Source organism: Macrobrachium nipponense, chromosome 41 (genome assembly GCF_015104395.2).
Source record: "Macrobrachium nipponense isolate FS-2020 chromosome 41, ASM1510439v2, whole genome shotgun sequence".
Classification (NCBI taxonomy): domain Eukaryota; kingdom Metazoa; phylum Arthropoda; class Malacostraca; order Decapoda; family Palaemonidae; genus Macrobrachium; species Macrobrachium nipponense.
In genome coordinates, this window is record NC_061102.1 from 25,502,886 (window position 1) to 25,519,511 (window position 16,626).

The 16,626-nt window shown below is 40.1% G+C and overlaps 1 protein-coding gene across 1 annotated transcript in view; it reads left to right on the top strand.

Moving 5' to 3' along the window:
* The window catches only part of LOC135212621 (breast cancer type 2 susceptibility protein-like), a 256,947-nt gene that overhangs the window by 7,266 nt on the left and 233,055 nt on the right, over positions 1-16,626 (top strand). Inside the window, exon 3 of the mRNA XM_064246206.1 lies at positions 14,649-14,792. Within this exon, the coding sequence (XP_064102276.1) occupies positions 14,649-14,792 (144 nt within the window). The remainder of the gene's footprint in view (positions 1-14,648; positions 14,793-16,626) is intronic.

Here is a 16,626-nt window from a genome sequence, read left to right on the forward strand (position 1 = left end):
ACCCCTGCTCCACGATCTTGAGGGACCAAGAGTCCGTGTCTCTCTCTCTCCACGCTCCCGCAAAAAACTTCAGTCTGGCTCCGACTGGTGTCTGAAGGACATGCTTTCTCACTTGGAAGGCTTTGGCTTAAAGGAAGCTCTTCCTCGTGAAAACCCTCTCCCTCGAGGAGCTGCTCTCGAGGGGGGAGTCCCCACGAAAGGGCTTTACTTTCTTTCGGCGGTCGAACCGCAGCTGAAGAGGTTGAAGGTACGGCTGACCCCCCCCCGTCTTGTAGACTGGGCCAAAAGGTCCTGAGTTGCCTTCTCTTGTAAGCTGTTCGTCAGGTCCTTTACCAAAGTCTGGGGGAAGAGATGGTTCGAAAGAGGCGAAAACAGCAAATCCGCTTTCTGAGCTGGAGTCACCGAACGAGCTGTGAAGTTGCACAGCAAGCTCTCTTTTTTAATAAAGCCGTTCCAAAATGAGAATACGAGCTCCTCCGAACCATCCCTGACGGCTTTGTCCATACATGCTAACACGCTGGACAGCTCTCCCCCAGACTGAGAGATTCTGGGCTTCTCGCTTGTAGATCCAGAACTCCCAAACACCAGTCAAGGAAGTTGAACACTTCCAGCGTCCTGAGCAGACCCTTCCAAATGATGGTCAGTCTCCGACGCGGTCCAGGTACCTTAGCAGAGGGTGGGAAAAGCGACCGTCCTCTGCAAATCCACTAGGCTGGAGAAATCTCCTTGAGCCGAAGAAGGGATACGAACTCCCACTTCATCTTTGGTTCTATACCAAATGCCCCCTTTTCCACTAAGTCTAGTAGGAGGCAAGGCGAAGGTCGTCTTGCTTGGTCTCTCCTTCGTACCATCCAATCCTGGAGCTTTTTAAAAAGCACGTTTTCGTTGAGAGAGAAGTTTTCATCTCTACAAACTCCGGGGTTTTTTCCAGTTTTAGATGAAGAAAACTGCGAAGGAGGAGACTTGGGAGCTGCGGGCTGAAATTTGTCTTCAAAAGAAGAACGCAAGAGTCGTACGAGGACTTTATAGTCCGAGATAGACGGGGCTGCAGCAGGTTCCTCTTCAACCGATTCAGCGAACTACTTAGCTCTCCTTCTTCTCTAAACGGAAGAGGAGACCGTCTTACCTTACAGACCTTACCTTACAGACCTTACATCTTGTTCGGGTTGCCCCAGGTCCCTCAGTGTGAGGCACCTCTAATGTCTACCAGAGAGTTGCTAGTACATCTTCCGGTATAATTTTGCATCTTTCAATCTTGGATGGTCTGGGATGCAGTTTAGATATTTGTCGAGCTTATTCTTAAACACATCTACGCTCACGTCCTGATATATTCCTCAGATGAGCTGGCAACGCATTGAATAGACGCTGCATTATCGATGCTGGTGCGTAGTGGATTAATGTCCTGTGTGCTTTTCCTTATTTTTTCCTGGTATAGTTTTGGGCACTATTAATCTACCTCTGTTTGCTCTTTCTGATATTTTTAGTTCCATGATATTTTCTGCTATTCCTTCTATCTGTTTCCATGCCTGAATTATCATGTAGCGTTCTCTTCTCCTTTCTAGACTATATAATTTTAAGAATTGTAGGTCTTTCCCAGTAGTCTAGGTCCTTAACTTCTTCTATTCTAGCTGTAAAGGACCTTTGTACACTCTCTATTTGTGCAATATCCTTTTGATAGTGTGGGTACCATATCATATTGCAATATTCAGTGGACTACGAACATATGTTTTATAAAGCATAATCATGTGTTCAGCTTTTCTTGTTTTTGAAGTGCCTTAACAACATTCCCTATTTTTGCTTTACATTTTGCCAACAGAGTTGCTATTTGATCATTGCAATAACATGTTCCTATTCATCATCACACCAAGGTCTTAACTGCTTCCTTATTTGTGATGGTCTCATTATTAGGTCCCTTATATGCATATAGCTTTCTTTCTCTGTCTCCATAATTTATTGATTCAAATTTTTTCAGAGTTAAATACCATCCTATTTTACCTCTGCCCAATCATATACTTTGTTAAGGTCTCTTTGTAGAGCGTTCCTATCTTCATCACAAGTAATTTCTCTACTTATTCTTGTGTCATCTGCGAAACTACTCACTACCGAATCCTTCACATTATTGTCTATGTCTTCAATCATAATAACAAACAGTATTGCAGCTAACACCGTACCTTGCGGCACACCGGATATTACCTTGACTTCATCCGATTTCTCGTCGTTTGCAATAACTATCTGTTTTCTGTTTGTGTAAAAATTCTTTAACCATCTTCCTACTTTATCCACGATATTGTGTTTTCTAATTTTCTTCGCTAATATATTATGGTCTACTTTATCAAAAGCTTTTGCAAAGTCTAAATAAACCACATCTGTTTCATTTCCGCTTTTCATATTTTTGAATATGTTTCTCACGGTGGACTAACAGTTGGGTTTGTGTACTTTTTCCGGTACGAAACCATGTTGTCCTTTATTAAACAAATTATTTTTTATTAAATGTTTCATAATATTTTTCTTCATTACCCTTTCATACCACTTTCATAATATGTGATGTTAGACTCACAGGCCTATAATTACTTGCCTCTAGTCTTGATCCACTTTTGAAAGTAGGGGTAATATATGCTATTTGTGCTCATCATAAATCTTGCCTGTATCTACACTTTGTCTTAATAATATTGCAAGTGGCTTTGCGATAGAATGAACTACTTTCTTTAACAAAATACCAGAATTCCATCAGGCCCTGCAGCAGCTCCATTTTTAATTTCATTAATAGCCTGCACAATATCAGCTTCATTAATATCTATGTCAGCTAAATATTCACTATTTTCATCCCTTACTTCTATATCATTATCTTCATTATCTATTCTAGGGGTGAATTCTCTCTTATATCGTTCTGCCAGTATGTTGCAAATTTCCTTTTTTTCATTCGTTAATCTCCCTTCATTTCTCAGAGGGCCTATTTCTATTCTTCTTTTATTCATCTTCTTCGCATATGAGTATAATAGTTTGGGTTTGCTTGATATTTAATAGGGTTTTTTTCTCCAAGTCCCGTTTTTCATTTTCTTTTGATTGTATAATCTTTTGTTCTGCATTTTCTATCTTACTTTTTAGTTCTATAACTTTCCATGCATTTTTTTCTTTTGCAAGACCTTTTTTCCACTTTCTGATTTTCTGGAACAAGATCCTTCTGTCTCTTGGTATGCATGAATGATGTTTATTTTTCTTCTTCTGTATATATTTTTCCACTATTTTCTCCAATATATAATATCTCCGTATTTACCCTTATGTCATCACTTTACGAAAATGTTATCCCCAATCTTTGTTTAATTCTTCATTAATTTCTGACCATTTTATATTTTTACTGTAGAAGTTGTATTTTCCATATCCTTCCCACTTTTTCATTTCTTGCTTATCTCTATTTTCACTTGCTTTGGAATGAACTGTTAATTCTATGACATTATGGTCTGAAATATTCGCATTATAAACTATTATTTCTTTAACATAATTCATCTCGTTCACAAATACTAGGTCTAAAGTATTTTCCTTTCTTGTTGGCAGGTGATTTATTTGTTGAATGTTGTATTCTAGTAGCATATCTAATAGCTTTTCAAATTGCCTCTTATCTTCTGCACTACTTTATTACTCTCTTTTTTATATGTATAAGTACAACCAACAATCTCCTATTCGTTCTTTCCATTCTACGAAAGGAAAGTTGAAGTCACCAGATAGGAGAATAGTCAGTCCTTGTGATTTCTACATATATCATCCAATTTTTCAATTATTAAGTCAAACTCTTTAGTATAGGAGGTCTATATATTACTATGTTCATCAATTTTTCAGATTCAAATTCTACCGCTATTAGTTCACATTCCGAGTTACTATATTTCTCATATATTTTTCCTTGTTTTTTGTCTTTCCCATATATTGCGGTTCCCCCTTGATTCTATTTTTTCTATCTGATCTATAAGTTTGGAACCCTTTTATTTGATCATCATTCCCAGTCTCTTGGGAAATACCAGGTTTCACTTATATTCATTATATCTATTTTCTTTTCATTTTGGGTTAGTTCTTCTAAGTACTCTATTTTTCTTTTTGAGTTACTCGTAACTAAACCCTGCGCATTCATCACTATGATGGTTTGCGTGTTTTCTCCTTCATTTAATACTGGTAGTAATAAGGATTTTCCCATGTCTCTTTCCTGTTCTGGTATGTTGTTGTTTTTTTCATTTCCAGAAATTCTGACATTAAAAAAAATCCAACTTTTCCATAATATTTGATCTTCCTTCATCATAATTATTCATTTTGTGTCTGAATCTGCAATTTTCTCCGTTTTCTTTCTGCAATATCCTCTTGCATAATAAATACAGTTATTATCTCTTGAGTAGAATTTCGGAGCTGATGCTTTGAAATTTTTTGCTGACACCTCTGCATATCTCATTGGTGTTTGCTTTTCTCTTTTACCTGATATCTTGCTTCTCTCTTATTGTCTTTCTTATTTTGGATTTTAACTTGGTGGTTATTTATTTGATTTATGATCATGGCTACAGGTGCCTATATTTGCATTGTTTGTCGAACTTACGCATCCTTTTCCTTCTTTAGGTTTTTACATAGTTTGGATGCAGAATCTCTGCAATCATCCAATATCCATTAAGTTATGCACATGTACCAATATTCATAGTTTTGACATATATTAGGATGTTTGTAGTAAACATCTTTCTCCAAAATCTCGCAATTCCCTCTTTAGCAAAAGGTGCCAGATTTTGTCTTTCTGTTCTATTTTTCCTCTTCCGTCATGTATAGATCGGGTAGAGCCTCTTCGGGATTTGCTTTCTTTGGGTGTTAATCGTAATTTATTTCTTGTAGGTACTGCTGCTTTATGCCTCATATTAGTATCAATGCGTATCTCTGCATCCATACTTTTATCTTGTTCTTGTTTTCCTTATTTTTTTCTGTCATTCATTTGTACTCTCTTCGTTTTCCCCTCTCTTCTTTTTTCTTCTTCTTCTTCCCTTCCTCTTCTCTTTCACCCTCAACTATTTGGACTTCAATCTTGAATGTAATAACATTGTCTATCCATGAAGACATGTTGAACAAAAAATTCTGTATCTTTTCTCAAATCTTGAATTACCTCAGCACACCTGGTGGATGGGTCGGGAGGTTGCATGCAGCACATTTCTGATTAGTTTGTGGATTGACTATGCTATACGACCTACACAGTTTGCATGCTTTTGGCAATCTCTTTTTGTCCTAAGCATCAATTAGGATATTCAAAGATTCACATTTATTCATTTTCTTTGTCGGAAATGTTGGTTTATGTAATTTTTTTTATGTAGTTCTTTGACCACTTGGATTTTATTTGAAACTTCTTCAATTATTTCAAGATGTTTCATTAGATTGTTCCAGTTGAAGGACTTATACCTTCTAAATATCTATTGAAGCTTGTATTCTTTTTGGTTAGGACTGTTGCTGATTTCATAGATGAGAAATGCCAGTTCCCTTCCTGCTACCTCATCGTATTGCGAATCTGCTAAACACGCCAAATTACGCCACCTCTTCCCGCAGTTGGAACTTACTGCCATCTTGTTCTGATTTATAGTATTACACTTGATAGACTAACTTAGAAGACGCTTTAATCCTACTATTTTCACACTAATCTTATCACCGATAGTTCACGAACACTTCTAGATATTTCTCAAATTCTAGTCGTATGTTAAACTTGTGATATCTGTTGATTAATCTGACTTCACGCGGGTACGTCTCACCAAGCAAGATGGCTACTTACGAGAGGGCGTCCTAATGTCAGGTTTTGGCTTGATCAAAGGACCCCTATCCTTGCTAGAGGCAGCCTTATTTTCGGGTGTCTTCTTTATGACGCTTACTGCTCGATGAAGGTAGAGCGTCCTGAGGAGGACGAGCGTCCTCAGCGCCTTCCGCAGCAGTCTCACCTGCCCGAGAAGCATCCTTACATTTCTTCTTCGCTGACATACGTGCCTGTGCGCGTAAACTAGCGTCTGGGGGTACGACTCTTGGTCGAATCCCCAAAAACGTCTTGAAAGGTGCCTGAACGTCCTGCCTAGCGTCCTGCCAAGCGTCCTGCCGAGCGTCCTGGTGAGCGTCCTGCCGAGCGTCCCTGTCTACGTCTGGGAGCGTCCTGAGTAACGCCCCTAGCGTCCTGCCAAGCGTCCTGACGAACGTCCTGCCTAGCGCCTGCCAAGCGTCCTGCTAACGCGTGCCTGCCACGTCCTCCAAGCGTCTGACACGCTTGACAAGCTGACGAGCGTCCTGCCGAACGTCCTCGTACAGAGCGTCCTCCTCAAAAGCGTCCTGACGTAACGTCCTTCTAGAGACGAACGAGATCGGCGAATCGCCGAAGGAGAAGCGATCGGCGAACGAGACGAAGTAGTGAAGGAGAATGAGACTGCTTAGTCCTCTTGACAGGCAGTCTAAGGTCCTTCCTCCGCTTAGGCTCGACTGCTGCTGGGCGAGTCCTCTGAGCCATAAGCGAGGATAGCTGGTCCTGAAGTGACAAAAGAATGTTCTTCGTTGGGGGAAGAATGAACAGAGGAAGCAGGACTGATCCTGTGAGAAGACGAGGGGCGAGGGGACGCCTCCTTCCTTCTCAGCAGGTACAGCTACCTGCTTCTCAGGTATACACGCCTGTGCACGCAACCTAGCGTCCTCATCGGAGGAGATCCTGCCTCTCTTCTGAGGCGGAAAAAAACGTCATACGCGTCCTCCGACGAAAGCGGCGAAAGAGGACGTGAAGCGTCCTCCGCACGAAACGTCCCTTTTCAATCAAAGGACGAGAGTCTCTCCGAGCGCTCCACCCCTTGCGCGGGAGGACGCTTCGGAGGACGAAAAGCACTCTTTCAGGACGCGCGCGTCGTGCACGGTCTTTGGCAGCCTGGGTCTTTGCTACAGGGCCTGCCGAAGGGACGCCAGATCGGTGGGAAGCCCCCGTAACCCTCTTGCGGCTTTCGATATACCTATTCCCTGGGTCTTGGGAGTCCTGATAGAGGTCTAGGCCTAGAAGGCATTATGGGGCCGATCTGACGCCCCCCTCCACAACACTGGGGGCACGATCACACACTTGCACCGAGCCAGTTTTCTAAGGCTTTCACTTTGGTCTCCAGAGTGCGAAGAGACTCCAAAATCAGAGAGAGAGCATTCGCTTCTCCCGACACAGAATCAGAGCCCGAAGGCAACACAGGTTTAGGGGTTGTAAACACTACAGGTGTTAATGCAGGAGAGATGTTAGCCTTACCTTTGGAAGAACTACTCCTGGAGGAAGACCTCCTGATCCTATCGCGCTCCAATTTAAGGCGATAGGACTCATATACTCTCCATTCATCATCGGTCAATTTCTCACATTCATTGCACCGATTATCAATCAAACAATTAAGCCCCCTACAAACTCATACATACTGTGTGGGGGTCTATACCGATGCTTTCGTAGCCTCACCTTACAATCAGCCCTCACACACACTCTGAAACTCACAACACTTGATCCAGACATATCTTATATAGAAAAGTCAATCCAAAATCAAAAAACGGTCCACTATCGCGCATGCCAATTCAACAATCCAATTCAATACCAAAAAAATCAATCAGATACTTAAAAGCGAGTCAATTTCCAAAAAATCCTGAGCAGAGGTCTGTAAACAGATGTTTACCGACCGGCGACAGAAAAAATATGAATAGAAAATGGGAATGGTTTCCTGATATCCGCCTCCCAGCGGCGGGAATGGGTACTACCACCTGGCCGCCCACTGCGTGTGCCGCGAGTTTTTGAAATTTCTGTCGGATGTCAGAAAAATACAGCTATATATATATCTGTCAGTAAGTGGCATGAACAAACTACTAAGTTCAAGAACTTTGCAAAAACTGGAGTTAGCATTTCAACAATGAATACAGTGGACCCTCTGTATTTGCGGACTCACGTAGTCACAGATTTCTCTTCAGAACATGTTTACCCATTATTCGCTGGAAATTTTCTTATTCGTGGTATTTTTCTATGAGAAATATCCACAAATTCACTTGTTTTTTATCAATTTCATCATAAAATGGACTTTTTAATATAAAACTTTAAAAAAAAAGTATAAATATTTTTAGTGGGTTTTTCTTGAGTTTTATCTAACAAAATAGGAGTCAGTTTTAAGTGTTTTTATGGGTGTTTCAACTATTTGCGGATTCTAGCTATTCATTGGGGAGGTTGTCTGGTATACATCCCCCGCAAATACAGGGGGGATACTGTATTTTTATGTAATCTTTTTATTACTATTTTGTTTGGTGTGGTTAGCAAAGATTTAGGCATGGGCTTATGTTTGGGATAGGACTTCTGGCATTTAGTCTTTTTTGCTAGCCAGCATGGTTGGAGTGAGGATGATCATATTGGAGTAGTCTATGTCCCAACAAGCAGGTTAGCTTATACTTAGTTCACTCTAATTATGTTTGTACCATCCTTTTGGGTGGGTAGGGTAGGTGGTGGACATGTGAGAGATGGTTTCCTACTATACTCTGGTATGAGGGTTGAACCTGGATTAGTGCCATTTATGAGCAATCCCAAATTATCTAATAAAAATGTAACTAGAAAAAGGGTGCTACTAATAAACTCAAACTGAAATACAAGGCGGTCCCCACCCGGGGTTACGACGGTTCCGGCTTACGACGTTCCGAGGTTACGGCTCTTTTTTCGTAAATATTCAATGGAAAATCCGTCCTGGGTTACGACGCTTTGTTCCGAGGTTACGACGTGGACAGCTTCCGACGCTTCCAGACGTTTAACGACCGCTTTTAAAAAAACGCATGCTATGATAAAAATCCTTTATAGTTTAGCACAGTATATAATAAAAATATGGTTTTTTGGGGTACATTACAACCAAAAAATTTTGAGGTTATTATGATTTTTGACACTTTTTTTGTTTTTTTTCGTATTTTTTGCAATTTTTTTAGTGACGCCGGCATATGGCAGGAACTAGTTTTGCGGGCGGCGAAATGAATACACTCGCTTGGGATGCGCAGTTTCAACCAGTCCAAAAGCGCAAATATAATGAAAAACAATCATTGCTTGTTTCCAGTACATAATTAAAAAAACTAAGGTTTCTGGATTAGATTACAACACAAATTCCAAGTTACGATGTTTTTTGTTATGCTTTTTAACGATACCTCCATATTGCAAAAGAACTAGTTTTTTTTTGGAGCGGAGGTGCATAAATTAATTAACGCTATTAAACACTGTATGGTCAAATTGACCGAACAACGACCTCGGACGGTCTGAGGACGCCAAGTGTAACCAATACGAACGGACGCCACTTCAATCGCGGTGTCTGCCTGGAAGTTTTCAGTCGGTTGTGTGATAAGACGTTTTGCTTGAAATTCCTTGCCATTTTTTTTTTCGCAAAGTTTTACAATGGCTCCTAAACGCCTCAAAGTACTTCCCTCCTCCTATGATCGTTCATCCAAGAAGAGGTAAGGTCATCACGATGGAGGTCAAATATTGACGTAGGTAAAGCGTTCGGAGAAGGGAGAAACTAACACCGCAAAATAGGCCGTTGCTTTAGGCTTGAGCAGGACCGACGGTGGTAACCATTTGTGCAAGGACCAAGGAACGGTATTCTGAAGCATTGTTAAGGATGCCTGCACCGATGAAAGTTCAACGGTGAATAAAACGAGAAGAAGCGTTAGCCAGAGCATTGTTGAAATGGAGAAATTGTCTCATGATCTGGCTTGGGGAGGACCAGAACCAGCGACGTGTTTCTCGGTGTCGGGCTTAAGTGTGATCCAGGAAGAAAGGCCTAGAGCGCTGCATGGGAGGCAGTAGTGAAAAACAAAGTTTGGCGAAGGCAGTGCTTGGGGTGGTTGGAATTTTCCTCGAGTAAGGAGTTGGTTTAAAACCGTTTAAGGCTCGTTGCAAATTTGTCATAATGTGAAGCTGGCAAGGTGAAGCTGCTAGTGCTGATAGCGAAGCAGCAGAAAATTTTCCAGGTGGTTTGGCTGAGATAATTAAAAGGATGGTGGTTACCACGGCTGTGACCAAGTCTTTAATGTGGATGAGACTGGATTGTTTTGGGAAAAGAATGCCAAATATCGGAAAACGTACCTTTCCAAGGAGGAGAAGTTCAGCACCTGGCCATAAATGCTGGAAACAGGAGCGACTGACTTTTGCTGTTTGGGTCCCATGCAAAGTTAGGCGATTTGAAACTGAAGCCCTTGCTGGTGTATTTGGCCAATAAATCCCAGGGCATTAAAGCAAAAAAGGAAGGCATTTTTGCAAGAGGTCAACTCCCTGTGATTTTGGAACAATCAAACAAGAATGGCTTGGGTTTACCTTAATGGTCTTCTAAGATTGGTTTCAATGACCCATTTCGTGCCAGCAGTTGGAGAAAACACATCAAAACCGGTATTTTGTGACTTCGAAGGGTCTGCCTTTTCTTAAGGCCCCTCTCTTAGTCCTGGACCAATGCCCCTGCGTCACCCTTCCAAATTTGAGCGAACATGCTCCTAATGTTGAAAGGTGGGTGTACCTCCCACCCAAAGACCACATTGCTGATACAGCCAATGGAACCAGGGAGTAAATAGCTAATTTCAAGGCTTTACTACCTTAGAAGGATCAATCGTTTGTTGCTTTGAGGGCCATAGAAGCTAAAACAAGGAGTTGACACTGAAGGCAATTCTGGAAGGGCTACAACATTGCTGATGCAGTGAAAAATATTGCAAGTGCTTGGGACGAGGTGAAGACGACCACTTTAAATGGGGCCTGGAAGAAACTGTGTCCACAGTTTGTGCACAGTTTTGAAGGCTTTGACCGGCAGAACGACGTCGAGACTGTGACGAGGAAGATCGTAGGGCTAAGCAAGAGGCTGAAACTAGATCTTGAACTGATGATGTAACAGAGCTGCTGGCTTCCCATGGAGAGGAATTGTCTGCAGAGGACTTACTTGAACTTGAACAACAAATGATTGAGGAAGAGGAGGCGGCACCAGAGCCAAAACCCAGGTCATTAACTGTGAAAGGCTTGTCAGAGGGTTTTACTCATCTGGAGAGAGCCTTGGCTTCTTTTGAGGCAGAAGACCCTAACGTTTTCTAGGTTTGACAAAATCAAGAGAGGAATCATGGATTTGGTGACTTTCTACAAGGAGACCCTGAGGAGAAGCAGACGAAGAGAAGTGTGCAGTCCAGGCTTGACACTTTCTTTCACAAGTCTCCAGTACCACCACCTCCCACTCCTAGTCCTGGTAAGGAATTCTGAACTGTTTTACTAAATTTGATATGTGTTTACATAGTGTACATATTAAAATGTGTTAATTTTTTTAATGTAACAACTAAATGTAAGAGTAAATTGTAACTTCATTAATTTTCACATCATTTGTAATTTTATTGCAGAAGTGGTGACAGTTCCAGATCCCCCTGTACTACCTGTGACAGTTCCAGATCTCCTGTACTACCTGTGACAGTTCCAGATCTCCCTGTAACTACCTGTGACAGTTCCAGATCCCCCTGTACCTGGACCCTCTGTAGCAGCCCGCCCACCTGTACGTGTAACAATCAGGTAAGCAATTTCATTTTTCTCATTTTCATGTTGGAAATTGTTTACACCCTACATACATACGTACCTAACTTACTTACATAGTGGTACAATTGTGTTTGATGTTGCATAACCTTATTATTTTTTTTTTTCATTCAGACCCCTTTGATAGTGACAGTGACCCAGATGACCCTGAGCCTTTCCATAGTTTTGATGCCTCGCCCTATACGATTCAGGTAAGGAATCCTTAAACAATTTGTATAAACAAATTTGTATAAAATGTTTTTTAATTAAATTGCTAATAGAAATTTTTTATTAAAAGTGTACATATGCTACAATTACATCCACCTTATAATATATTTATGTACCCTATCATTCTTTCCAGATCTAGATGTTCCCTCATCAGTTGATACGAGTATCACCTCTCCAGAGCCCAAATCAGTTGATACGAGTAGTATCACCTCTCCCATTCCTTCAGGTAAAAGAATTCTTCATTTTTATATGAACATACGTATTACACACTACATATGTCAAACAGTAATAACATGTGCAGTAGTTACAGTAGTAGTAACTATCATTTTATATAGTTTTATCATTCCAGACTCCCAAGCACCTGCCCATCCCACTCCATAGCCCAGCCACCCACTCTCATGTACCATATGGCCATCCCAGTAAGCAAGCCAACCACTAGAATTTGGTAAGGACATTTTTTTTTATTAATGTTTTATTATTACATATGTAATAACCATGTTATGTATGTAAACATACATATATAATCATATGTACTATTACATTATCATTCCAGACTGGCATGCACCTGTGACTTACATAAACCAGACCTCTACATAGCCTACATGTCTTCATTTTGCTGAAGGTAAGGAATCTCAGTTGTGTTTAATGTTTGCATACGTACAATAAATTTTTTGTACACCTAAGTGGTTACATACTGTCCTTTAATATTAATTCTTCATTCCAGACTGCCCATCATCCTAGCCTGTTATCTGTGATAAAGCACACTGAAGTTAGGTTTGGAATGCATCCTTATCATGAATGCTCTACACCTCCACCTCCATCTCCCACAACCTAGGTAACAGCTTTGAGACTCACTAAAAGTTGGTAAGTTATGTAAGGAATTTCTAAATTAAGTTTTATACTACATGTTATATGTGATATTAAACCACTGTATGGTGCATATTACTGTATGTAACTTACTCTGCATAGAGGACTTACTGACAAAATTATTTTTTGTACATTCCAGAGTCCCCTGAATGATGTAGGCTATGGGGCCACATAAGACTTTGTCCATCCAGGGTTACATGAACGACAAACTTTAAACTAAAAGTAAGGAATTAATTAACATACATTAACTCTTTTAGTACTCTTGATATATCTACAGTAATTAACATATTGCATTCACAACTTTCTGTAGTGTATATTTTTGTACACTAATTTTGTTACTTTTCCTTCCAGAACCAACATTTTCACACAACTCCAGGTTGTTACTACAAGTGTCATCAAGGGATAACTACAAGTAGAAGCACCATTTTTGGATGGAAAAAAACCCTTCAGGAAAGTATACGTTATCACATGTAACATGTAGTGTAACAAAGTATGAACAGTAAGTTTTACATACAGTAGTACCCCCCATTTTATTACATACGTACATAACTTTTTTTTTAGGCAGGAATTTCCAACCAAGTTTGATTATGTACATCTTGTATCATGCTTATAAAACCACTGTACGTATGGTTACTGTATGTTAACTTACTAAACATACATAACATGACTTAACTTTGATACTTTTTTGGTACATTCCAGAAAACCAGGACCCCCTCCATGATGCAGGCTATGGGGCCACATAAAAACTTTGTCCAGGGTTACTACATAACATAGCACGACAACTGTAAACTATGTACTACTTGTACTAAAGGTAAGGAATTATACATAGTAGTAAACATACATTAAGTAAGTTTTATAGTACATACTAAAAAAAAGTGACCAAGATCTCTCACATGGGATAAGTGATCAAGGTCCCTCATGGAATTACATACTGTACACTCCCTGCTGAACAGGGGTGTAGACCAATCATTTACAATATGCATACCAGTTGATATTAAACCCACCGTATGGTGCATATTACTGTATGTAACTTACTATGCATAGAGTACTTACTGACAAAATTATTTTTTGTACATTCCAGAACCCCCTGAATGATGTAGGCTATGGGGCCACATAAGACTTTGTCCATCCAGGGTTACATTGAACGACAACTTTAAACTAAAGGTAAGGAATTAATTAACATACATTAACTAAGTTTTATACATGTTATATATGTGATATTAAACCACTGTATGGGTTTTGCATATTACTGTATGTAACTTACTATGCATAGAGTAACTTACTGACATACTAATATTTTTTGTACATTCCAGAACCCCCTGAATGATGTAGGCTATGGGGCGCATAAGACTTTGTGCATCCAGGGTTACATAGCAGGACAACTTTAAACTAAAAGTAAGGAATTAATTCATACATACATTAACTTTTTTACTCTTGATATAACTCAAAGTAAGGAATTATAAACTAAAAGTAAGAATTAATTAACATACATTAACTCTTTTACTCTTGATATCTATAATTTACATATTGCATTCAGGACTTTGTGTAGTATTTTGTACTAATTGTGTTATACTTTTACCTTCCAGAGCTACCAGACTGGGATTTTAGTGTACTCCAGGATCTACCAAAGGATTACATACTACGTAGTGTACAGTGCATAATAGTGTTTTAGTGTATAATCTAACCTAAGGATTAAGTGTAGTACCATTGTGCTTTAATAGTGTCACAAGAGTTTAATAAAGAATTATACCTTCAAGAACCATCCTTTGCCATTGAAATAACCACACTACACATCATGCAATACTTGCATGTCACACAGGTAAGGTCTCTCTACTTTTTTCTTAGTTTAAGGCATATTTCCAAGTGTCGTTCCGGCTTACGACGATTTTCGGCTTACGACGCGCCTCAAGAACGGAACCCCCGTCGTAACCCGGGGACTGCCTGCAATGACTCAAGGTAACCAATTTGAGACTACGGATTTTCATTGAAAGTAATGTTTGTTTTATAACAGGGAATGTTAACTGCATCTCAGATAGAGCTGGCAAGATCTTGGCACCAAGAGCAGGCTGAGATGAAAAGGAACAAAATAAATGCTGAAGTCCATCGCAGACTTAACACAAAGGAAAAACTGTATGAAGCAGTCCCTGTGTTAAAGGTATTTAATATTTTATTATTGCTTTTAAGTAGATGGTAATGTTGGACTTGTAACTCCCAATAAATGATCTTATTTGAGATGAATCTTACCTACTGTTAAATTTAGTTATATCTCCCTGCTGATTAGGCATTCAAACAAAAAAATTGAATGGCTGCCCGGATGACTTTCTAGTTTACCTGTTCTCCACCAGGTGTGTTTCGAATGTTTTAGCTCTTGTGGGAATTATTATTGCCGCCATTGCGGCTAGGCTATTGTTGGTATTTAGTGAAGTTTGGCTGTTTTACACCTGGTTACAGTATTGTAATTTAATTTTCCTAGGATATCTTCCACCGGAAGCAAATCCAATAACATCAGGCTATGTAGGAATGTTTTTGGTGTAACCAGGATGGTGAATTGGAAGTTGATCAACTTTCCTTTGTACTGACAAGGGTACAGTGTGATCTTGGAACTACTAGATGTGAAGAATGTAGGGAATTATTTTGAGAAATTTATGCCTGAATATGTCAGATATAGGAAAGACTGGAAACTAATAAATTGCGAAAGCAATTTGTTAGATCAGGACTTAAACCTGTCAGGCTATCCCTACTCAGACTAGGCATATTAGTAGGCTACTAATGACTTCCTTTGTAGCTCCGCCTTCTGCCCCCCATTTGGTTCAGGAAAAGCGTAACAAAAAGTTAGAACATTAACCAGTTCTAATACAATTTGAACTGAGTTTGTGACGGGAAAGTTCCGAATCCTTCCATAATGTGCGCTCATTTTTGTGTTCCTTGTTAGAAGTAAGCTGTTGCCCTCGTCTGTACGTAGCCTGAGCCTAGGACTGCCCTGCGACAGTTGGAAACGTCCGCTGCCAGGGAACCGGGTCGGTTCTCGAGACGAGGTTATTCTGTGCCCTCCAATACCTACTTTGCCCTTTGCATGGTCTGAATCTCGTTTAAAGCGTTTGCCAAAGGACCGCTAAAGTGGTCACCTAGGACCGTTAAAGAGTTCACATAAGGACCATTTCGGTAAGCGTTAATGCTGGGTCCGTAGGCGCATTCGGTTGTCTTCAACACCTAGTTTGATGTATTAGGATGCATAGGCTTAATAATATATGATATAGGTATATAGACATTTTCTGCTCAACCTGCCTGCCGCTCTGTGAAATGCTCCTCCTTTTAGCATCATTTTTGAAGTATTAAAATGCTATATATTCCATGCTCCTTATAGCATCATTTCTAAGGTATAAAACTGCTATATATACCAGAGAAAAAAGTTGCATGGAATGCTAGGAATATACCCAGCTCGCTCACCCATATAGGGTGTCGGTATAGTAACTGGGGCGTGTTAAAACCACTGTCAGAGGTCTCTTACCAATTAGTTCTCTCCTCTCTCAACATCCCCCGTTACTACGAGGTGCCGTTCTACATCCAGCTACTGCCCGCTACTACTACTACTACCCACGCGATTCCAAACATTCCTTTTCATAGCATCGTAAGACGTGCACGCATTCTTGTGTTCTGTTTGGAATTGTGCTCCTTTTGAAGATGTCTGATCTGCTTGAAGCTTCTACTGCTAAGTTGAGTATTGCAATTATCAATTCTTGATCTGGAGGTAGCGATATTCTTTATAAGTAATTATTTAATCATTTAAGCCTTGGGAAGTTTGGATGATGCCGCTCCCCGACAGCCATTTTGATGTCGCTACCTCCCAGAACTTCTTGTTTACATGGCGACTGGCAATTAGTTCCTCATACTAATTGCTGTCAGATTTTAGCTCTAGACATCTTGCACTCTGATTGTTAATTCACAAGTTATTATACGGTGTTTATACATGCAATGTGTAGTAATTAGGT